This window comes from Nannobrachium achirus (genome assembly GCF_963921795.1).
Source record: "Nannobrachium achirus genome assembly, chromosome: 19".
In the NCBI taxonomy this organism is placed as follows: Eukaryota; Metazoa; Chordata; class Actinopteri; order Myctophiformes; family Myctophidae; genus Nannobrachium; species Nannobrachium achirus.
Window position 1 is genome coordinate 28,129,954 of NC_137826.1, and position 25,135 is coordinate 28,155,088.

The window sequence follows — 25,135 nt, forward strand, 5'->3', positions numbered from 1 at the left end:
AGGCAAATGGAGATGATCTGCTCTTGTCCTTCGCTGGCCATGTCTAGGTCGTCGTCAGGTTCCAATTCTCCACAAAGAAATAGGAAGGTTTGAGAAGTGTCCCATATGATGGTCAGCAGACGTTTGTGACGAGAGCTTGCCTTCAGGAGCTCCTTATATACAGAGCCTCAGGCCATAGCTCCTCCCTAGGGAGCGGGTGCCCCTCCCTCCGGGTTCCTCCTCTCTCTTCCCACGGGAAATATATCTCCCGTTGAGAGATAAGAGATAAGAGCTCATTAGTGCCGGCCAGCTGTGTTGAGGTGTCACCCTAGTTCAAGGCCACCTTGTCTAGCTGGATGCATGAACACAGATCAGCTTTGTCAGCAGTGTGCAAAAGCATGTATTTCTCTCTCTATGCAGTACAAATAGTGCATATGGATTAAAAGGACAGGGGGCCATATTCTTGGGGTCACAGTCAGGACCCCTAACACCCCCTCTGGCATTTGCATTCGGCCAGGGCAATGCCCAACCATGAGCAAGAACATCTGACCACAGCTTCAGCGGCCATAACAGGATAGGCTGCCAGGACGATGCAGTCCATACAGGACGTAGCACCGCGGGCAAACCAATGCTCAACATCCCCTGGGCCCCTCCTTGGGGCCAAAGGTAAAGGCCTCGCCACCAGGGCGAATGAGAGGCTTGCATGAAGCCTTCCCTGGCCAACTTCACCACACCATAGGATACGCCTAACCAGGCGCTGGCACTCTTTCCAACTCCACTGTCCCCAGTTGGAGGGGACCGTCCTGGCGCTACACAGATCAACACTTCATGTCTGGCAACTCCAAGGCAAAGGGCATCTCCTTACGAGAACCAACAGTTACCTGCCCCATGTCTGGCGTAACCTCTCCATTCCTAACTAGGGGTTTACAACCCGAAGCTTCGGCCATTTCTCAGTGCTCACCTGGTCTTGCGAACTTGGTCAATATGTACTATTACCGAGTTCTCCAACCTAAGCTGAGCCGATATGGGCTCGCCCCGCCGACCGCTCCCGAGGGAGCGTTGTCTGCGGCGGTGGGATTGGCGGAGTCCATGCCCAAATAACTTAGGTTGGTCGCAAAGTCGTTATAATATTATTAGATGTTCTCAACTGCTAGTTTATCTAGTTCCTGATGGAGATACCGATTACTGGCCGTCTGCTGCGCTCACAGACCTCCACTTCACTCTGTTCAAAATCTCCGACGCTCTGGGGAGTTTTGTGAATAAAAACACTTAAGCCTTGATAATATTAACTATCCTTTACTTCCGTAGTAAATAACTATATTCCAAGGGTCTCTCGGCTATTCTTTATGTGGCAGTGGACACGAATTTAATTAATCAATTACTAATCAATAATCAATAATCAATCAATGCCCACCCAGGGACGCCATGTAATGAGCTTGAGTTACTAGATACCCCTTCCACCTTTTAAAGTACTCCTCACGCCGCCCGGAACCCTTCCCAGGTCCTAAGCCCAAGAAGTTACCGGATCTTTTTAAAATGAAACACTGTCACTACACTACACCTTTAAGTTCACAAACAATTTCTCATTTGTGTAAACCCATTAAGTGTATTAAGTTCACAAACAGTTTCCCATTTGTGTAAACCCATTAAGTGTATTAAGTTCACAAACAGTTTCCCATTTGTGTAAACCTATGTAGGTGTACTAAGTTCACAAATAGTTTCCCATTTGTGTAAACCTATGTAAGTTCACAAACAGGTTTAATAACCTTCCTTGTTTGTGTAAACCTACTATTACACATATACATATACATATTTACATATTTACATTACATATACTTATTTAACACTAATATAAATACACTTCTCTGAATGAAAGCTGAGCTATCAATGAGACCCTCTTTAACTGGTGAATATTATTACTTTCTACAGCGACTGTTTATTTTAGAGACCAGGATATGCACCTTACTTTAGAAATGTAGACCTTAGGTCTGAATGGAGAATGCAAAACCACAAAGACAGTGTAAAGTGTGAGTCTGAACTTGTAGCTTCTCTCGCCAAGGGCTCGGGAGAGACGCAGCTCAACTTATTAGCACAAACCGTCCAGAGTGAACATCAGTTCATCCGGTTAGGGGTTTTGGAGATTTGTGCTTTATCTGTCAAGCTCGCCCACCAGCTCAGCACGCGCTGAGTTGGCTTCTGATAGGGTGAAAAGACTTTTAACCTAATACTCTTGTTGAATCTTACCAAAAGTCTCAATCAGTCCCACAGCCAGGAGATGGTTTCGAGTGCCCTGGAGGTGTTTAACACCTTCCTCCCATGAGTGCAGCCTTCCCCGTAGGGAAGGAGAGAAAGTCAAACCTTTAAAAAGTTGTTAACTCTTGAAAAGAATTCAGACAGACACCAAGCAAAAGTGAATAAAAAAGCTTTAGTGAAATAAAAACAGTTACAAATTATAAGCTCACCAATACAGAAATTGGCGATGAAAATTAACAAAAGAAGTACTATATAAGTACTCAACTAAACAGAGTCAAACTCTCTCTAAGTACAGGAACAAGTGGTGCAGAAATTGCACTAAGTACAAACAGGTCCATCCCCGACCCCTAACGGGCCGGGGATAGCTGCAACAACTCAACTAAAAAACAACACTGAAGAACAATAGACACGGAGCATTCTCTTTTAAACAGTAGTCCGTTGCAGTCACAGTGACGTGATTTACACACAGAACATATTTTAGCACACACACGTTGTCACGCATCTGTGCACGTACATGCCCTCTCATGCACAGCCTGACGCAATGGAGACGGTCAAGGTGAGGCTAGGGCTCCCCTATTCATTCGAGATTGGGGAGTGTCCGCCCTAGTTTCAGAAGCCTCTGGGAAACACGCTCTCCCCCAGGATGTCATATCTCTTATCTCGGATAAGAGATAACAGCACGGCCCGAACGTTAGGGAGGGACGGGCACCTGTCTCACTCACGCTCAGTCCCAGGTTGGTTTCCCAGACAGAGAGCGTCTTGTAGATGCAGCTGTGTTGGCAGTGTGCCAAGGCATACTTTCGTGCTTGTGAGAATGTCCCATGTTTGTTGCAAACACACATTACATACAGTATATGAGAAAAACAGCAGCTCTTTTGACTAAAAACCTACTTCTCATGTATTATAAAATGATGAGAACTTTTCTACACAAACAACAATGTATATATGCATTTTATACTACTAAACCAAGTATTTCAATATATATTTATGCCCTTTTTCCACACTAACATATAAGGATTATATCAGGACATAACTTTACTTGGCTTCTTCTTCTAGCGGCGAGAAGTGTAGTGTCGTTTCTCCTTTCGCTTCCCACTCTTGCCCTCCTGGGGGGCAGAGGTCACAGGTGGAGTGGGAGCTGGGGCTGGAGCTGGCTGGGGGCAGCCTGGGTTTGGATATAGGGGTTGTATTGCTTGCATCGGATAATATGCAAGTTGTGGCATGCCCACGGGCACCTGGGCAACTGGTGGAGATGGAGGTGGCGGCATGGCTTGGCGGTCAGCCTTGTCAGCAACAGCAGGAGTTGGAGATGGCTGTCTCTCTGATCCCACAGACCCTCTGCGCTTCTCCTGGTGCTGACGGTCCTTGTGGCGGTTGTCATGCTGGTACGGCTTGAAGGGCCTGGGTGCCACTTTCTTGGGGTCCCGGGCCGGAGCCCCAGGGCCCCTAACAAACAGATAATCTCTTTTACCGCAACAATGACAGTCAAAGGTCGTGAATGTCCAATCACCCCACTCCCGTTCCCGCTGCCAAGATAACCTTGCATCTCTTTAATCGCCACTTTCGTAATCATTGCGTCTTTCTAACGGGCCAATCTCGTAGCGTACCTACCGGAAAGATTAATGATTTTTTAATCATCTCCAAGCCTAGATCTCACCTATTACGGCATCAGTGCGTATACAACCATAAATACACATGGACCCTGACTCTCCAACTTTATCCACTGGGTGGATTCATTCTAGAGACACTACTGTTCAATATCTACATGCTTCCACTTTCACATTAAGTAAATCAACAAAATGTGCTGTATGCAGACTACACAAATATAATATCACCAGAGGACTAATAGTCCAATAGAAACACAGCATAAATGCATTGAACAAATGACAAGTAATTGTTTTTGGACTCAAGGAAAGTGCCCAGCTTCAATCTGTAATCTGTAAACAAGCCAAAAACCTTGGTGTAGTCATGGACTCAGACTTGAACTTTAAAGGAGTAGTTCTTCACCCCAAAATGACTTTTTTCTATTGATTACTCACGCCATGGAGACTTGAGTTAAATTGTAATAAAATGCGACAAATACAAAAAGAATATTGAACTCAAGTCTCCATGGTGTGAGTAATCATTAGAAAAAAAAGTCATTTTGGCAGCCACTTTACACAATCAAAGGTCAGCCTATTATCACCTTAAAAATAAATATCATGGATTAAAGGACTTGTCCAAACAGGATTCAGTAGACTTGACCATTGTAACACTAACAGTGTCTTTACAAGTCTCCCTAAAACAATTGCTGCATAATCAGAACGTTGCTGCACGAGTCCTTAATAATAATACATAGTCATCATAGCCCTGTCTCGATACCTATATCCCTATAGAAATGATTAGCATCCATTGTCCATATTTAAAATGTTAAATAAAAAATCACACCCAATGTGAAGTAATCGGTGGTCGTGCTTGCATAACGTCTTCAGACTAGGATTTAAGTCTAGGATGTACAGGCTATGCTACACACACACACACACACACACACACACAATGCTATGGCAAAACGCTGAGGAGAAATGGCTACAGACACACACCCAGCCACTCTATGGAGCGGTTTACCACCGCTCAAAAAAGCATCTTATGGCTGTTAATAGTTTGCTGACTGGTATTGAATGATCATACTGACTGGACATTGTTGTGGAGCGCAGCAATACAAAGCTACTGGATAACACAAGCACTGGTGATGTTGGGACTGTTCAGTCCACCACAGTACACGTTGAGTGAAGAGGGCTGTACAGCAAGTACTGTGGTGGACTGTAGCACTGAATGCTTCAATAGTGTGCCACTTTACTATGCAGTGTTTTGTTAGCTGCTGAAGTTTTCACGACTCTTTCTTAATTCTTAATTAAATCACCAGGCTTATCACAGATCTTATCTGCTTTCCGCTTGGCGACGGATAAAAGCAAATGTAGATAAATTAAATATTTTTCAACATTCCCGTATTCTCCCTGCTGAAGTACATATGAGTGTAGTGTTACCCCCCCCCCCCCCTCTCTCTCTCTCGCTTTGTGTCTCGAGTCTCTCTCTCTCACTGCCCCCCTTCTCTCCCTCTTCCTCCATGGGTCTCTAAAAAGCGAGTAGGCCAAAAGCGAGTGGATAGGCCTTTTGTGCAGAGTGAGACACTTCCTGTCGCTTGATGCCGTGTTTGCTTTTCTGAGCCGGCTCCCAGAGAGCTGTTGTTGTCCAGTGCTGTTTTAGCATTCATGTGTGTCTCTCTCTCTCTCTCTCTCTCTCTCTCTCTCTCTCTCTCTCTCTCTCTCTCTCTCTCCCTCTCCCTTAGTCCCCCCCTAGTAGACCTCCTAAACCCTTCCTCTCTCCTCTCCTAACTCCCCTCCTCTTCTACCCTCACCTCACCCGAGCAGCTCTGGGTGAATGTTATGTGTTCTCTTCAAACCATCCCAACATGCCCCCCCACAAAGCTCATGCACGCACTCGCGCACGCACGCATGCACGCACGCACGCACGCACCCACGCACGCACGCACGCACACACACACACACACACACACACACACACACACACACACACACACACACACACACACACACACACACACACACACACACACACACACACACACACACACACACACACACACACACACACACCTCTGTTACCCTTTAATCAGCTCATTTGTCATTGTCCATGTCAGTCTGAGTCCAATTTATATGTGTATGTGTGTGTGTGTGTCATTCTGTACATGCATCCAGCCCCATCCCAGGGCTGCTGCTGAGCCAGCTAAGTGAGCGGAGGGGGGAGTTATGAAAAGAATGTGGTCTGACATGACTACACAGGTCTGCCTTGCAGTCATAACAGATAGCGCAGCTTTCCAGCCTGCGCTGCCTCTAATGCCTGCTTTATGCTTGGGTGTCGCGCACCAGAAATAGCAGATCTACAAGCTTACAACACACACTGGGTTATGTATGAGCTTGTAGATGTTCGATCCAGTCACTCTATTTTGCATCTATTTCAGCCATAGAATGAAACAAGATGAATATGATGTGTCTTCTATGTTGTTGTCTTTCCCTTTACCACATCGCTTGTATTCCCAGCACACAGTCTGTTCCTGTCCTTATCTATCTGTCATGACTCATATCTTCCAGCCATGTACTGTACGTACAGTATGTACAGTATAGAGGGTATGCATGTGACATCATCATATCTGGAAGTTATGCAGGAACGCCTACTGAGTGGCAAAATACAGAGTCCGTAGGAGTCATGATGAGGAGTCAGTAGGAATGAGGAGTCAGGAGGAGTTTCCCAACGAGCGCTTCCAAACTCCAATGCTTCATGCTTTATGTTTTGCCACTCAGTCTAGATGAGTGGCATATGATGATGCATACCCTCTATACAGTATATTTGTATAGCTTGACACACTTCATTCCTGTGAGTCGTGTGAGACTGCCCGGTGTCATTTTGTTCTCAGAGCCTGTTGCTTTCCTACAGAGAAGTAATTCAACTGAACCATCACTCACCATAACCCGTAAAAGAGGCAAACTCTTAGGACCACGACAGAGGTCCACTTAGTTCACAACAATGTCTGCTGCCGCACAATAGCTTCTCCTTCTGTCTGTCATCACTACTGTGACATGTAAGTGACCTGGAACTAAGGCTTGGTGGCTACTTGGCACTGGGTACAACCCACCCCACCTCCACCACCCACATCAGGGCTTGACCTAAATGACCCCCTGTCGGGTCAGACAGTCCGCAGTGTTCAGTCTCCACTGGGGGGTCAGGGCTAACAAGGTATTGACAGACACATGCTCCCAGGAGAGTAAACCAGTCTCCCCCCAGCCCCATACAGACCACAGGCCTTGTCCACATTGCCTCTTGACTTGTCAAACATGTGAAGAATAAGGAGGGGAAACACCGGAAATAGCTCTCTATCCAACTGGGAGACTGAGGCAACACAATGGTTTACGGAGGAAGTCTTCGTCCAGAGATCTGTCCATGCTTATCAGAGACTCCAAACATAATCTATGATGTGACAGTGTTCTGTGGATCACACACACTCAAACACACACACACACACACACACACACACACACACACACACACACACACACACACACACACACACACACACACACACACACACACATACATAGGACGTGCAGCGGTGCATGTTCTATCTACTCTGGGGGTAGAAAGAGGACAGACAGAGGTTTCTGAGGGATGTGTCACTCTGTAGTAATAAATCTTGAAAGCCTCCAATCATTCCAGCATGATCCGGCTGTCATATTGATTTACTTGTTAAAGAGCCGTGGAGACAATGTACTGTAGGTTTGAGCCAAGGCATGTAACATAATTATGTGTGTGTGTGTGTGTGTGTGTGTGTGTGTGTGTGTGTGTGTGTGTGTGTGTGTGTGTGTGTGTGTGTGTGTGTGTGTGTGTGTGTGCGTGCGTGCGTGCGTGCGTGCGTGCGTGCGTGCGTGCGTGCGTGCGTGCGTGCGTGCGTGCGTGCGTGCGTGCGTGCGTGCGTGCGTGCGTGCGTGCGTGCGTGCGCGCGCGCGCGTGCGTGTGTGTTGTTGATGCCAGTGCTTCTATGGCTCCTTAGGATCCTCCAGGGATCATCTGTAATCTTCTGAGCACATTTCTAGATACAGGTTTTTTGACGGATAGCTACACATACTGTATGTACAGATAGCATGTACAAATTACAGTCAAGGTCATTACTGCAAATCATGGCATGCAATCTTTTCTACTTGTAACTGTAACTCTATCACTCTTTCCTGCCTTGTCCTACAATTTTATCCCCCGTCCAGACTTACACCACAGTTCTCTTGAAACTGTATGGATTGAGGTAATCTTTGAACATGCAAAAAACATACTAATATGCGCTGTCTATAGACCACCTGATCAGAATGATTTCTTTGAGCTGTTTAATGAGAGCTTAACAAAGGTGGACGGTATTGAGTACCACATTTTGGGCGACTGGAATGTGGATGTTTTGCGTAAAGAAGCACCCCTGTTCAAGTCCTTTAATGGGTTATGTAATCAATATGGCCTCACTCAGCTGGTCACCGTACCCACCAGGGTGACAGAGCACTCCCAAACCCTCATAGATCTCGTCGTAACATCTGACAAGTCCAAAGTCACCGCTAGCGGGGCTATTGTATGCGGTCTTAGTGATCATTACATGATCTACGCTACGCGAAAAATACACAAACCCAAGGCTAGTGGCCACAAAACTGTCGTAGCTAGAAGCCTTAAGAACTACTCCAGTGAGGCTCTTAATCACAAACTAGCGAGTACAGACTTTACCCCAGAACTGCAGTGTACAAATGTCGAAGGAGCATGGTGTGGTTTTAAAACCAAATTAACCGATGCTCTAGACGACGTGGCCCCCTTGAATACCACCAGGGTTAAAGCCCGCCAACAGCCATGGTATAACTCAGATATTGCCGAATCAGCTAAACTCAGAGACAAAAAGTACGATGAAAAACGAAAGTGCTGCAAAAAGCTCAGAAAAAAATTCAACCATGACCTCAATAAACAAATCAAACATCTTACTGCTCAGTGCAAGAAGCTTAGAAACCAGACAACCGCCCTAGTCAAATCCGCCCAAAAAAACTACATCGACGAAAAAATCGACGAATACAAAAACAAACCACGAGACCTATGGAAGTTGCTTAACAACCAATTAGGCTTAAAACCTAAAACCATTTGCCACAACATAAACATCAAAACGGACGAAGCTCTCATTTCTGACAAATGTGAAGTGGCTACCCATCTTAACAAAACCTTTACCACCACAGCCCGTAAACTGGTCGAAAGACTGGTTGCCCCATCTGGGCGGTATGGTGTAAAATTTGTTAAAAAATTCTACAAAAAACTGGGCGTCAGAAAAAACTGTTTTAAACTTGTCACAGTGACAACTGATGAAGTGTTTAAGAAACTGAGTGCCCTACCTCAACACAAGGCCACTGGCCTTGATAAAATTCCAGCTAGATTTCTCAGAGATTCAGCCGCCACCATTGCTCCAATCATTACCCACATAATTAACCTTTCCATTGAACAGGGTCATGTCCCCCAGGACTTCAAACTAGCAAAAGTAACCCCCCTGCATAAAAAAGGTAGCAAACTAGACCCTGGAAACTACCGCCCCGTTTCCATTCTTAGCTCCATATCCAAAGTCATGGAGAAAATAGTCTACGAACAGATTGCAAAATATCTTGATGAGAATAATCTGATTTACGAGTTCCAATCTGGATTCAGAAAATCTCATTCCACTGACACATGCCTTCTCTATTTGACTGACCAAATCAAACGCGAAGCGGATGACGGCAAATATAGCGGCATGGTCATGATGGACCTCCAGAAGGCATTTGACACCGTAAATCATTCTATTCTGATTGAGAAACTAAAAGCCATCGGTCTTGACAGCGCAGCAGTGAGTTGGATGCAATCTTACCTGGTGGGGAGGGAACAGGTGGTGGAGATTAACGGTACCCTGTCCCCCCCCCTCCCAGTAAGCTGTGGTGTTCCTCAAGGTAGCATACTGGGGCCTCTGTTGTTCCTAATATACGTGAACGACATGGCATCTGCTTGCGACTGCAATCTGTTCCTGTTCGCGGATGACTCGGCTCTCCTAGTCTCGGGCAAGGACCACTTGCAGGTTGAAAAGACACTTAACTCTGAACTAAGTAAGATCTGCACATGGCTTAACGATAATAAATTATCAATTCACTTGGGAAAAACTGAGTCCATCCTCTTTGGAACAAATCATAACCTCAATAAAGTCGATAACTTCACAATCAAAGTGGGTGACAAGGTCATAACACGAAAAAACGAAATCTCTTACTTAGGATGTATCCTTGAAGCTAATCTTTCCAGCGAAAAGATGACTTCTAAAGTAATAAATAAAATCAACCAACGAACTCGCTTCCTACAGAGGATCGCCCCAATGGTCAATTTCAACACACTGAAGACCATAGCTGGTGCAATAATCCAGCCCCTATTTGACTACGGAGTTCACGTATGGTATCGTGACGCCCCACAAGCCCTTAAAACTAAACTCCAAACAGCCCAAAATAAACTAATTAGGGTCCTGCTTACCCTTCCCTATCAGACTCACCTCACCGCTACTCACCAGTTAAGAGTGGGGTGGCTCAGAGTAGATGACAGAGTACAGCAACTTGCAATGGGCCTGGTGTACAAGATACACTACACCACTATGATACCCAAGTACCTGTCAAAATACTTTATAAACATTAAGGATGTCCATAACTACAACACCAGAGGCAGCGCCACAGATCACTTCCAACCCAGAGTCAAAACCAACAAAGGGTCAAACCCGTTTTTCTGCTATACCACCAAAATGTGGAAAGCCTTACCGAAGGCCATAAAGGAGTGTGGATCACTAGCATCCTTTAAAATTGCCCTAAAAAACCACTTACAGGCAGCAGCCGTTCGCAACTGGTAAAAAATGAACCTAGCCCAACCCTACCCTCCCCTGCCCCTTCTTTGTATATACTGTTTGTTTAGACTTACTGTTTTCTTTTTTGTTTTTCTTTACATATCTTCTGCATAGTACTGTGTTCTATTTGTCTGTCATTCAATGTTATATGAGATACTTAAATGGTTTCCAGTGGAAATAAGCTTAGTCTTTTCATGGATCTCCTTTTAGTAGACCTTGTACCAGTGAACTGTACCGTCATGAAACTGTACCTTTTCCTATGCAAACTTCTAATAAAGTCTTCAATCAATCAATCCTTTCTCTCTCTCTCTCTCTCTCTCTCTCTCTCTCTCTCTCAGTATTTGCCTATCCCTTATGTGTGTAACTCTGTCCACAGAATATTGATGTGACCAACTTCAGCAGCAGCTGGAGTGATGGCCTGGCATTCTGCGCTCTGCTCCACACCTACCTACCTGCTCACATTCCCTACCAGGAACTCATCAGTCAAGACAAGGTAACAAATGACACTCACTCAGCAAGGTTATGTTTCTTGTTTTTATTAAGACATGACAGGTAGTGCAGCTTCTCTCTCACTATTGTGTTGTTGTTATAAGCTGACCTGATCTCTGTATTAAAGCAACATACTGTACTGTATGTATCAGCCACCCAGCCCCACACACGCATGGATCCACTGCACACCCACGTACATCCTCTTTCCATATATGCATTAGCATGTAGTAACCACCTAAAGTACCCAGTCAGCCACAGACCGACAGATTCCATTTCATGTTTCACACACACTTGTTCGCGCTTTCTGGCGCCGTCATAGCTACGCACCCCCTTGGGATCTCCCTTGTGGTTCGAGTTAGTGTGGGTGTCGTGGGTCGCTGTGAAATTATAGAGAGCATACTGTGAGTCAGACACACATATTACACTGAGGTCAAGATAACACTTCTTTATTACTGTTTATTTAACCCCAGCCCCCAAACTATGCATGAAATACAGTATGAGGTCATGTTAATAAAAAACGAAGATATGGTCCTAGCCACACATGTAGACTGACGGTATTGTGTTGCACCCTGATTCAACTAGTTTAATAGTTTTCATCTGTGAAGTGCAGGGTACAAGTTATACTCATTGTGAAAGAATGCGATGACTGTTAAAATGTTAGAGGAACCTCACATTTAACTTTCTCTTTTCATGCATTAGAAGGGAAAGTGAACTTTATGGCTGGTATATTATTGTCTTGTTAATCACTGTCATGTGTGTTTTTGTTCACAATAAATTGTGTCTACAAAGCATCTTGGGGTGTGTCATTGGATGAATAAGGAATAGCATGCCTCATGGCGTACACCCTGACATTTATTGTTTATTGTGTTATTGAATACTGGAAGTTCGCGGCCCTTCAGGCCACTCACGCCTAGAGAGCTCCTATTTATAGTCTGGATAGCCAAAATGTCATGTGAAGCTTGACCAATCCTCAAGCTTGCATACGGGCATATCAGACAGACATCAGACAGACAGACAGAAATTTTACAGGTTACAGGTTTATTCCCTCGCCATAACGGTGTTTGTTATGTGTAAACTGGTTATGAAACTATGGTTCTTGTCGTGGTAATAACGTCATGTCATGGTGTTTCATTGTATTCGTCATTATAGTAGAGCAAGGTCTCTAATAACACCAAGGCCTTTCTGTCATATCTTTAGCTATTTCAGCAGCTACGTCACTGGTTGAAGCAGCACTAAACAGTGTTCCATGACTCTGTGGTTGATGAGATGTGAAAGTTTTTGGTTCAATGCCACTGTTAAGATCACTCTCAGCATCTAAATTCTTAAAGGTTAAGTATTTCCTTCATGACTTGTATGTCTCTGTGGCTCAAGAGGTGTTCATGGGTTTATAAACAGAAGGTTTATGATTCAAAACTCCTAAAGAACATTTTTCACTCATTCATATAAATTATCAAAGGTGGATTAAGTATTACATTCTCAGGTGCATCTTCCATGCCAGTGTGGTTCAAGAGATGAATCAGGGAGCAGAACTTGTCATCGGTGAACATTTCATCGATTTCCATAAGCTTTTGACACCATACACCGGGGGAAACTCGTAAACATTCTCCAGGCCTACTGTGTTCATGAGAAGATGGTTCATAGATAGAGGAAAGCTATATCCAGACTCGAGCCAAGGTTCAGACCCACAATGGTGACACTAAAGAGTGAGATCCTCACGGGAACCCTACAGAGTGACACCTTTCCTGTTTATTGTAGCAATGAACCATGCCCTGAGACTTGCAGTGGCAGGGAGAGACAATGGCAGGGAGAGACACTGGTCCAGAGAAAGACCAAGCACAGAGTACATCCAATCACGATTACCAACCGTGACTATGCAGATTACATAGTCTCTGCATTAGTCTTGGATACAGCAGAGAAAGGAAGAGAGAAGGCAGTAGAAATGGAGTGCAGGAGGTTCAGCCTCAAGCTCAATACCAAGAAAACAGTTTGGGCATTTAACACGGTGGACAAAACCACTGCGGCGGGTTGAGGTAGTCGAGGACTTCATATATTTTGGTGCCTGGACTGCTTCAACAGAGCATGACCTGAAGGTCTGGAGGCCACTTTTCTGGAATGCCCTGCATGGGATCACAAGAGTGTGGAAATCTGACTTGGGAGATGACCTCAAGAGGCAGCTGTTCATAACTACAATGGAGTTAGTACTGCTGTATGGGGCTGAGACATGGACGCTCACAGTACAGCAGGAAATGCTCCTGGATGGTGTCTACACAAGACTGCTATGAATGGCACTTTTTGGTGTCACATAGGCGGACCACATCAGCAACGTGGACATTTACAGGGGCCCACAGTTCACAGACGAGGTCAGAAACGGACATAAAGGATGAGGCTAGCTGGGCACTGCGTCAGGACATTGAGCCAATGCGGAAAAGGTGTTGAGAAAGTGTTATGACAGTGTTGCAAAAGTGTCAAAGTGTTGCGTCAGTTCACTGATCAGCCCTGCGAGCTGATAAAAAAAAATATATATCTTGAATTTACGAAACCTGCTCCAAGATGGTAAAACACATTCTACTTTCACTTTGCTTTGAAATATTAAAGTGAACTAGGTGGATACTTTTAGGAAAATGTGTAGAAAGAGGCATTCTCCAGGCTTACATTTAGGCCTACACTTATTTTGTTTCTTGACAAATACACAAACAATTTAGAGGTCTGTCAAATCCTCCAAATGTCAAAAGATTCACCATCTCTACAGGTCCCATACTTCCCTTCAGTACATGAGCCTGAGACCAGTACAACATAATACAGTATGTCTTACTGTTGACTGACCTGAAATAATGAATATGTAATATGCAGAGAAATGGACAAACAACACAGTTCCTATCTCTCTCTCGTGTAACATTAAGCTGATGACAGAGACATTATGGAGCCCATCTCTGTTAATAATTCAGCAGGACCATGTTGGCTTAATCACTGTTTTTCATGGGTCACGACTCAAGTAAAAATCCATTTTCTTTTCCTACATTAAAATATAAAAGAATACATTTATTTAAAAGAAAATGTATATAGGCTATTTAAAAGATTGTTTTAATACATAATAAAAACAAAAAAACAAAGTACATAATTTAAAAAAGAATAATACTAATCAAGAAGTAGTGAAAATAGCTGATCTACACACTTGCAACACGGCATGAAGCGACGAGTTGTGCGCTTGTAGATTTGCTATTTTCTCTTTTTTTAAGATTTGTTTTGGGGCTTTTATGCCTTTATGTGATAGGACAGTAGACTGATGGGGAGTGACATGCGGCTAAGGTCGTCCGGATCGGGAATCGAACCGGCGACGCCGTCAGGCATCAATGCCTATGGTGCAATGCCTATGTGGAATGCGCCTGGACCATTAGGCCAGCGGGCACCCCAGATCTGCTATTTTCACTACTTCGGGTCCCGGGCAAAAATCTAATCTCTCTTTTGGGTCTCAACCTGAAAAGTTTGGGAACCAACTCTTGTTGAGTGACTTTGCTAGGAGCACACTCTGATAACCAAAAACATCTAGCCTCTGCCTAGTATATTCTCTTTAATCCTCTAATAACCATTACTGTCTTTGTTTGCCCTTACCACTGCTTTTTGTGTACCACGCAGGGCTCATATTTCAGATTAGAGACAGTAATTGTAAGCATTAGCAATGTTCCCTCAACTTTTAAGTAAAGTCATAGAGTCATGATTCAATGAATGAGCATTCATACATTAATGTGTCATAATAGCAGTTTGTTGAAATGCAAACTTGTGTTTGTTCTCTTTCCAGGGACGGAATCTAACCCTGGCTTTCCAGGCTGCCGAGAGCATTGGCATCAAACCCTCCCTGGTGAGACAATATACATGCACACACACACACCCACGCACGCACGCACGCACGCACGCACGCACGCACGCACGCACGCACGCACGCACGCACGCACGCACGCACGCACACACACACACACACACACACACACACACACACACACACACACACACACACACACACACACACACACACACACACACAATACTTTGCAGAAAATTTGGTTTCAGTATTAAGCCGAATTTATGCTCTGTCACATGATGGCATCTCGAACATACTAAACCTGCAGGGTCACAACGAGTTGCATCTAACTTCACATTGTGAGCTTGTAGGTCTGCTATTTTTGGCACACAACAACGTCGTGCAGCAAGCAAAGTATGAATGGGGCTTTAAGCTTAAGCACAGGAATGGCCTTAAGGCAATTTTGTCAGATGACATTGGGCAACAGCACTGTGTTTCAGTACAGAAGATTTTACTTAATTTAAAGCAAAAATCTAGCCTGGTACAGAATTCAGAGAGCACATTATTGTACTGTATGTCTATTATCTTGGTAAGTTTAATCAGCATGAAAACCTCTCTGAAAACTCACTTCCAAAGGCAGAATGTCAACTACACTGATCAGTAGAGAACTGCTGCATAAAGTATACATTGCATATGTGGGAGACTTTGCACACTACTGTAGGATTAACTTGAAACCAGAAAAGCACCAGAAATGTCCACAGTCTTTATTTTCAGTGGTGTTTTATCAGAGGATGTCATCACAGGTGGGTCACTGCACATGCACTGGGTCATACACAGAAACACCCATGCACGAGCATGCACGCCTCTGCTGTTTTGAGGTGTTTTTATGATAACTGGCTGTATGAGGATTTTTACAGAGTTTCTCTGTTGGAGGCGAGTCGTCTATAAGTGGGTTTGTCTATGTTACACGCACAGACATAATCGATGTAAAACAAACCTTAATTCATACCTCAACAACGTTTTCAAAAGCTGTAGGTGTCACACCAGCCTGCATTAACATTGGGGCGAGTCTGGGTGCACATCAATGGTCTGTTAACTCCAGTAGGGTAGGTGTTAAGCGATTAAAGTCATTAAAATACCGTCCCCCCTAACATTAAATCACCAATACAACACTGTTGGGGAGACCTCATCTTCTAAGGCCCCCTTGTCCTGTGGTGTCCCCCGGGGCTCAATTCTGGGTCCATTTCCTGTTTTCAATTTACATGCTTCCTCTAGATCACATAATTTGAAAACACAACATAAATATTCATTGTACAACTCCCCAGATGGTGTTCAGAGAACATCAGGGTGCGTTGGAAGACATATATCTGAAGTGAAGTGCTGGGGGTTTAAGGGGGTCTTGTGAACACTTAGAACAATGGAAGTACCTCTATGCAAATGTTTCACATCAGTTTTTAATATGCAAGATTAATTTGACAATGGGAGTCAGATAGTCATACGTCATACTGTAGATAATTTACGTCATAGACCGACCACATCCAAGCGACCAAGATCAACATGGGATTCACACTGTTATTAGCTTCTCATGATCATTGGGGGGACCTCATCTTCTCAGGCCCCATTGTTGTACCCCAGGGCTCAATTCTGGGTCCATTACTTTTTTCAATTAACATGCTTCCTCTAGGTCATTTTTGGACACTGCTCCTACAGATTTTGCCCTAAAATCACGCAAATCGGTACACAGTATGTCTACACTCATGTCATCAACATGGATCTGTCCCATATAGCGCCACCATCTGGCCAATTTTTTCAAACACATTTTTGGACATTGCTCCTACAGATTTTTCCCTAAATTCACGCTGCGACCTGACGGTCGCTTATCTCCCGATTAGGGAGTCTTACTGGTTATTATTAGTGTGTGGTTGCCCTGACTATAGCACTTGTCCGACTTTATTTCCGGATAAACTTTATTTTGCAGCACTACTCCTACCATAGTTTCGGTGTTGCACACACTTGGGCCATATTTCAAATCGACCGGCTTCATCGGGACTCGTCTGATACGTTATATAGTTTAATTTATATAAATGTATCTGTGAATTAATTTTCTCCATTGACTTGAATGGGAAAATGTAAAAATGTAACTTTTCCCAAATATGGAGATCTTTTCTAGTTATTATTATTTTCCTGGATACACAATCCGGACTATAAAAAGTCCTGCATTGAGTTCAATGGGGGAGTGGTGCAAGCTTGAGGATTGGTCGAGCTTGTACATGACATTCTGGCTATCTAGGCAATAAATAGGCAACCACACTTGCAATTTCCAATTGCATCTTTTCTTATTACTAGTTACGATAGAGTGTTGGGTCCATATAAGGACTTCTGCCTTCCTCCAATACAGGATACAAACTAATTAGGGTCCTGCTTAACCTTTCCTATCAGACTCACCTCACCACTACTCACCAGTTAAGAGTGGGGTGGCTCAGAGTAATAATAATAATAATAATAATAACTAGAAATACTGTTCCTACGAAACAGTGTGGGCTCGCTCGTGACTATATTCTGCAGCGTGCTAACTGTCATGTGAAGCTCAACCAATACTCCAGCTAACACCATTCCCAGATGTTTTTCCGCACCTCAATTGCACCTCATTGGCTAAGGGCCCAGCCTTTGTACTGTTGTGGCGGAACTTGGTAAATAAATAATGAAGATAACATAGTGTTCTCGCCTTTCAGGCGAGCCCACAATAATATAGGCCCCACGCCTTGGGGACTTGTTTGTCACAGTACATTTGCATATACGTGAAATGTATTCTCTGCATTTTACCCATCCTATAACGATTAGGAGCAGTGAGCAGCCATATGTGGCGCTCGGGGAGCAATTAGGGGGTAAGGGTCTTCCTCAGGGACACATCGACACATAGCTGCCTGACTGGTAATCATACCTGCGACAACCAGGAGCTCTGGCTCCCCAGGCAGGCTCCCTAACCACTCAGCTACGGCCACCCCCAAGGCAAGGCTAGTCCACAAGGCCCAAGCTGGTATAAAAGGACTGTGTCATTTTTCTCCAGTATGGACACGCTGGTGTGTCTTTAGGTTACTTCACACACTGAAACCCTTGTCACACTGTTGACACACAAAGGGTTTTTCCCCAGAGCTGGTGTGTCTTCAGGGTACCTAACTCACTAAAACCCTTGTCACACTGCTTACATACAAAGGGTTTTTCTCCAGTATGGACACGCTGGTGTGACTTTAGGTTACTTAACACACTGAAACCCTTGTCACACTGTTTACACACAAAGGGTTTTTCCCCAGTGTGGGTACGCTGGTGTGTCTTCAGGGTACCTAACTCACTAAAACCCTTGTCACACTGTTTACACACAAAGGGTTTTTCTCCAGTGTGGGTACGCTGGTGTCTCTTCATGTAACCTAGCTGATTAAAACCCTTGTCACACTGTTAACACACAAAGGGTTTTTCTCCAGTGTGGACACGCTGGTGTGTTTTCAGGTTGCCTAGCTTACTGAAACCCTTGTCACATTGTTGACACACAAAGGGTTTTTCTCCCGTGTGGACTCGCTGGTGTGTCTTGAGGTTGCCTAGCTTACTGAAACTCTTGTGACATTGTTTACACACAAAGGGTTTTTCTCCAGTGTGGGTACGCTGGTGTGTCTTCAGGTGAAAACCCTTGTCACATTGTTTACACTGGAAAGGTTTTTCTCCACTGTGGACACGCCGGTGTTTCTTCAGAGTCGATACCTCATTGAAGCCCTTCTCACATATGAGGTTTTCCTTCCTGTGTAAGTTATCAGATGTTTCTGTACTTCTCCTGGCTGAGATGAAGTCCTCACAAGATCTTGGTTGGTCTGTGTCTCCTCGTTCCTGGCTGTTTACAAAGGAAGATGAGGGGCGCTGTCCATTGCTCATCATTTGACATTAGAGGTCGTTGTGGCTCCTCTTCATGTCTTCATGGAGGAGAACCTGATATGTGAAGGCGTATGGAAACTCAGAACAGGAGACCTACGTATTGGAAGATTAATTCATGGACACCACTGCCGGTACTTGGACTGTTAATTGGAAGGCGTTTGCGTTTGTCTATTGCGGGCTGGAAAGATTTGGTTTCGATATATTCTCTTTCAATCTCTGTCTACGCCTCAAGTATTTATATATCCCTGCCTCACTGTTAAAACTCTCTTTTGTTCGTACCCAGACTAAATGTGATGTTTAAAAACTGTGTCACATCTTATTCAGGCTGACCAGAGATCTGGTCGGATGTCACAAAACACAAACCGTTGACATAATTCCTAACAACATCAATTTACACAGACACAGTTGCGTTTCATCCATCAGTGACTTTGGCTTTATATAGCATTTTTAGTCTGCACACATTTCTCGCTTAAAATTTTTTTGGCTGACGGTGATGGACGGACAGACATTTCGTTGTTTAATAGTTACTAGAGGTTTGCGCCCCGTTTTATAGTAAGTGAAACCTGACCAATCACTTATAGTCTGGTCAAAGTCTCATGTGAAGCTCATCAATCCAATCCTCAAGCTTATCGGACATATTCCCATCTATGCCCATCTGGCATATGCTATGCTACGGGCATAGATGGCCCCTCTCATGGCCCTTATATACTGTATTGTATGCCTCAATATTATGACATCAGCCTCTACGACGTTTATATCTGGTCGCACATATTGATGGTGACGTCACCAGGAGTGCTGGTCCCTCATTGGCTTTTATGATGACTAGAAGCTCGGCCGCCCGCCTGGCCAACTCGGGAACAATGTAAATAGGGGATGAATGCCCCGCCCTTTAATGCAAACCCCATTATACCTGTTGTCATAGGATCTGTTTTGACCATCTGTTTGCGTGTGTCCATTTATGCCCATGGCTTGTGAGATGCGTCGGTTATCTCCATATATAGAGATTCAACACGTGCAAAGTACAGGAGTGATGTCAGAATGAGTCAGCAGAAGTGATGTCAGAATGCCCATATGCCCATATATGGAGATCTCTGTATCTGTGTCCCCTTTATGCCCATATACGGAGATTGCGTCCATTTTATGTCACAATGAGTCAGCGCTTGCGCCGATACATCCATTTATGCCCATATATGGAGATGTGCGGCCGAGCATCTAGTCGGCGCCCTAGCCAACTCGGGAACAATGTAAATATGCCCATATATGGAGATCTCTGTAGGACCCGTTATGCCCATATATGGAGATGCGCGGCCGAGCGTCTAGTCGGCGCCCTAGCCAACTCGGGAACAATGTAAATATGCCCATATATGGAGATCTCTGTAGGACCCGTTTTGACCATCTATTTGCCTGTTTGTCTTTGAGTCAGCAGAAGTGATGTCAGAATGCCCATATGCCCATATATGGAGATCACTGTATCTGTGTCCCCTTTATGCCCATATACGGAGATTGCGTCCATTGTATGTCACAATGAGTCAGCGCTTGCGCCGATACGTCCATTTATGCCCATATATGGAGATGGGCGGCCGAGCGTCTAGTCGGCGCCCTGGCCAACTCGGGAACAATGTAAATATGCCCGTGTTGTCATAGGAGTATGGGGTCATGTGGTGTACGTGATGTCAGAGCCTTTTATGAAGTGATGTCACAATGACATGATTTCCTCCGGAACAGCCTGATGTCAACAATCAGCTCCGCATAAGGAGATTCCGAACGTTTTGCGGCGTTTCGGAAAAAAAGTGCGTCGGGTCGGGTTGAGGCCCGGCACTGCACTCCGCGCCACGGCGGAGAACGTGCGTGCCGAATCTGAAGCCGGTGGGACGAACGGTTCTCGAGATACGCGGGTTACATACACGCAGAGATACATACACATTACACGCAGAGATTTGGAGATGCGCGGCCGAGCGTCTAGTCGGCGCCCTAGCCAACTCGGGAACAATGTAAATATGCCCATATATGGAGATCTCTGTAGGACCCGTTTTGACCATCTGTTTGCCTGTTTGTCTTTGAGTCAGCAGAAGTGATGTCAGAATGCCCATATATGGAGATCACTGTATCTGTGTCCCCTTTATGCCCATATACGGAGATTGCGTCCATTGTATGTCACAATGAGTCAGCGCTTGCGCCGATACGTCCATTTATGCCCATATATGGAGATGGGCGGCCGAGCGTCTAGTCGGCGCCCTGGCCAACTCGGGAACAATGTAAATATGCCCGTGTTGTCATAGGAGTGTGGGGTCATGTGGTGTACGTGATGTCAGAGCCTTTTATGAAGTGATGTCACAATGACATGATTTCCTCCGGAACAGCCTGATGTCAACAATCAGCTCCGCATAAGGAGATTCCGAACGTTTTGCGCCGTTTCGGAAAAAACGCGCGTCGGGTCAGGTCGAGGCCGGGCACTGCACTCCGCGCCGCGGCGGAGAACGTGCGTGCCGAATCTGAAGCCGGTGGGACGAACGGTTCTCGAGATACGCGGATTACATACACGCAGACAGACAGACAGACAGACACGCAGAGACTTCTCGCATTTATAGATAGATGATGACGTCATCACTCGATTGATGACTTCACGTGGACGTCATCCAAGGGTTTTCCCATTGGATGACGTCAGCGCAGACACACATGCGGACGTAGATTTCCCCTAATTTATAGATAGATTATTTTCCTAGATAAACAATCCAGACTATAAATAGTAAGTCCATGGAGTTCAATGGGGGAGTGGTGTTAGCTTGAGGATTGGTCGAGCTTCACATGATAATTTAGCTGCAATATATAGGCAACCACACTCAATTTCCCAGAATTGCATATTTTAGTTATTAGTGTGGTTGCCAGTAGGGCAACCAGATTATTGTTCTAGCCCATTGTTCATAGTATTCCAGATACACAATCTGATGTCATCAGTGATGTCATTGATTCTAGTGTAGTTGGGGGAGTGGTGCAAGCTTGAGCCATTGGTCGAGCTTCACATGACGATCTGGCTATCCAGGCAACCGCACTTGCATTTTCCAATTTCATTTTTCTAGTTATTATTTTCCTGAATACACAATCCATGATGTCATGGTGATGTCATCCTTTTCCCAACAATTTGGCTATCTAGGTAATCCGGATTTACAGTATATATAGTAGGCAACCACACTTGCAATTTCCAATTGCATCTTTCTCTAGTTAGTTAGTGTGTTTGCCAGTAGGGCAACGAGACTATTGTTCTAGCCCATTGTTCATAGTATTCCGTATAGACAATCTGATGTCATCAGTGATGTTATCAGTGATGTCATTGATGCTGATTGTAGTTGAGTTCCATGGGGTGCTAGCGAGGTTTGTTCGAGCTTCACATGACGTTCTGGCTAACTAGGCAATAAATAGGCAACCACACAACCATCTTTCTAGTTATTACTTGTGCCAGCAGAGCATGCAATTACTGCGATCGGCTGGGTATGTATGTTGTACCCATCCTTCTTTGTTTAAGCCTGTAGCCCAACCAGCATTTCTCGCAACGTCATCATAAACAGCCAATGGGGGCCCAGCATTCCTGGTGATTCCAGTGGTGATGCCAGTGGTTAGCGCACCTCATGGAGCGCTCTGCTGGTGCAAGGTGCACAAGGCGCAAGTTGGCACTTCAACAGAGTGCAGTTCTAATTATTAGTGTGGTAGGCAACACACTATTGTATTCGGTCCAAGAATTCTTTCCCTGCAAAGTGAACCTGTGTTTTGTAAACTTTCTGATGTTATGCGGGTTGGGCAGCTGCACAACAGAAAAGTGAAGCTTTTGGTCATGCTTCACTTGACATCACAATATATAATATAAATGGTAAGACAGAATTCTTTTCCCATCGTATTCCTCGTGACTCGCGTCAACCACACTTGCAATTTCTCAGAATTGCATCTTTCTAGTTATTTTATTATTATTATTATTAGACCCTTCATCTAAAATAGTCAAATTATTCATGTGAGAGGTTTAGAAATACAAGAGTCAAAGCAAACATTATCATCTCTAAATCCTGAAGAGCTGGAGCGACAGAGGCATTTAATTGGGTTGACATTTTTTGAAGAAACCACAGTTACCACAGGATTCTTGAGGTTACATTGGGATGTCAGGGTTAAATGTCAGGCAAAATGTTTCCCATGTCCTCTTCATAAAAACAAAATAGCTGCTAGTGGCTCTTGACAACAGATGGTAGTACACGCAATGTTTATTTATATTTTGTCTGTGGGTGCCAGTCAGGGTAGCTTTTCTCTGGCTGTCCTGATGAAACAGGGTCAGGTTTACAGCACACAGACTGGTTTATTGAAAGCACATTAGAGCTGAGCAGTTGACAGCAGACATGATGGAGGTGACTGTCCTGCTCCATTAATCATGTATGGCAGTCCTTTGGGACATCAGGTCTACACAGTAAAATCCTTAGTATCCATTTACAAATGTAGAAATGTAAATGTGTTAACTCAGAGTTAAGACAAAGAGGAAGTCGCCAGCACTCAAGGAATCTCCTTTTCACATGATTTTATTTACTTCAACTGGACAGAAGCAATGTACGCGTTTCGACCCTGTGGGTCTTGTGGGTTGAAACGCGTACGTTGCTTCTGTTCAGTTGAGGTAAATAAAATCATGTGAAAAGGAGATTCCTTGAGTGCTGGCGACTTCCTCTTTGTCTTATGCTATTTTTAGCTGTGCACCAAAAAGACTTTATCTAACTTGGAGTGTTGCAGGCTTTCTGCTTTGTTGCAGATATCTTTCTTAACTCAGAGTTAGAAATGGACTTGACTGTGTATACAGAAGGTAGCCATGTGGCTGGCTGCTCTGCCTTTTGAGTCGTCACTGTTTGTTATGATTGGCGCTGGCTGTGGTAATGTTGGGCGGCTACATGAAAGCTTTGCATCAGCGCCTTTGAACAAGAGAAGACTAAATACACATTGGCAGAACATTGCGCCAGTGCAGTCTACACCGAAAAAATCTGATGTGTTAATCTATCTCTGAGAGTAAGATTAACAGAATGGATTTTTTTTTTGCTGTGCTAATCGCTCCAAATACGTAACTTTGTGTGTATGTCTATGTCTATGTGTTTTTCCAAGTGTCTTCTCATGGTATCAAATACTGATATCCTGGGGTGCCCACTGGCCTAGCAGTCCAGGCGCATACCACAGTTAGTCGCGGGTTCGAATCCGATCCCAGTGACCTTTGCTGTGTGTTGCTCCCCCGTCTTTGTTTCCTGTCACTCTACACTATGTGCTATCAATAAAGGAAGAAAATCCCCCGAATATATCCAAAGAAATATAATAATACTGATATCCTTGACATTATGTCTGTCCATCAGCAGCAGCATGCAGCACCACCACTGCTCACTTCACACGGGTGTGATTTTTAAATAGACGCCCAGTAGCTTATATTTCTTCTACGTGTTGTGGATGACGTGTGCACCATAGTGCTGCTGAGTTAATAAATAATAACAATGAATAATGAATAATCATCTCTCTGAACACACAGGATATTGAGGAACTGATGCAGACGGACCGTCCTGATTGGCAGAACGTCATGCAGTACGTTGCGCAGATCTACAAGTACTTTGAGACCTGACCAAGGCTGGAAGAGGGGACTAGGAGGACAATGAAGATTGGAGGCACTGCAGCACTTTCTGCCCGGTCCAACCAAGCACGCCATTCTCTTGATGCCTCATAGTAAAATCCTCAGTGTTCATTTAACCCAAATGACTCAGTTTAGGTCAAAAGTCTGAGTTAAATTGACACTGAGGATTTTGCTGTGTACCTTTTACCCTTTCAGACTTTCTGACCACCCCCCTTCCCCCCACCCCTTCCTGCATACTACACAACACTCTACAAGTTACCAAGGATCCTTCTGTTCTTTAGAAATGAAATCTCGCCATTTTCTCAAGTTCCTTTACAGGACTTTACAGTTGACATTGGGGCCCTGAATTTGCTGAGGCTACAGCTGAGACTGGGGGAGCAAATCTGACCGCTCTTTTCTAACCTGCTATATCAGTGACTATAGGCTAGGGAGTGTCTGATTCACTGATAAATACATATTAGTTGGCAGTAGAACAAGCCTTGTGGACACTGGACACACATTGCAGATTTGAAAACATAATTGATGACCATTTAAAAAAAAGGAGTGTTTGACATACCACTCAACCAATTGTTCGTTGAGTTTAACCCTAACCCCACTTCAC

At 44.4% G+C, this 25,135-nt stretch overlaps 1 protein-coding gene across 1 annotated transcript in view; it reads left to right on the top strand.

Annotated features, from left to right (window-relative positions):
• The window catches only part of specc1 (sperm antigen with calponin homology and coiled-coil domains 1), a gene marked incomplete at its 5' end in the record, with an annotated part of 86,868 nt that extends 62,317 nt beyond the window's left edge, over nt 1-24,551 (top strand). The window contains 3 exons of the mRNA XM_080748923.1: nt 11,073-11,189; nt 14,982-15,041; nt 24,436-24,551. Coding sequence (XP_080605049.1) covers nt 11,073-11,189; nt 14,982-15,041; nt 24,436-24,525 — 267 coding nt within the window. The 3' untranslated portion in view covers nt 24,526-24,551. The remainder of the gene's footprint in view (nt 1-11,072; nt 11,190-14,981; nt 15,042-24,435) is intronic.
• Nucleotides 24,552-25,135: the final 584 nt, after the last annotated feature.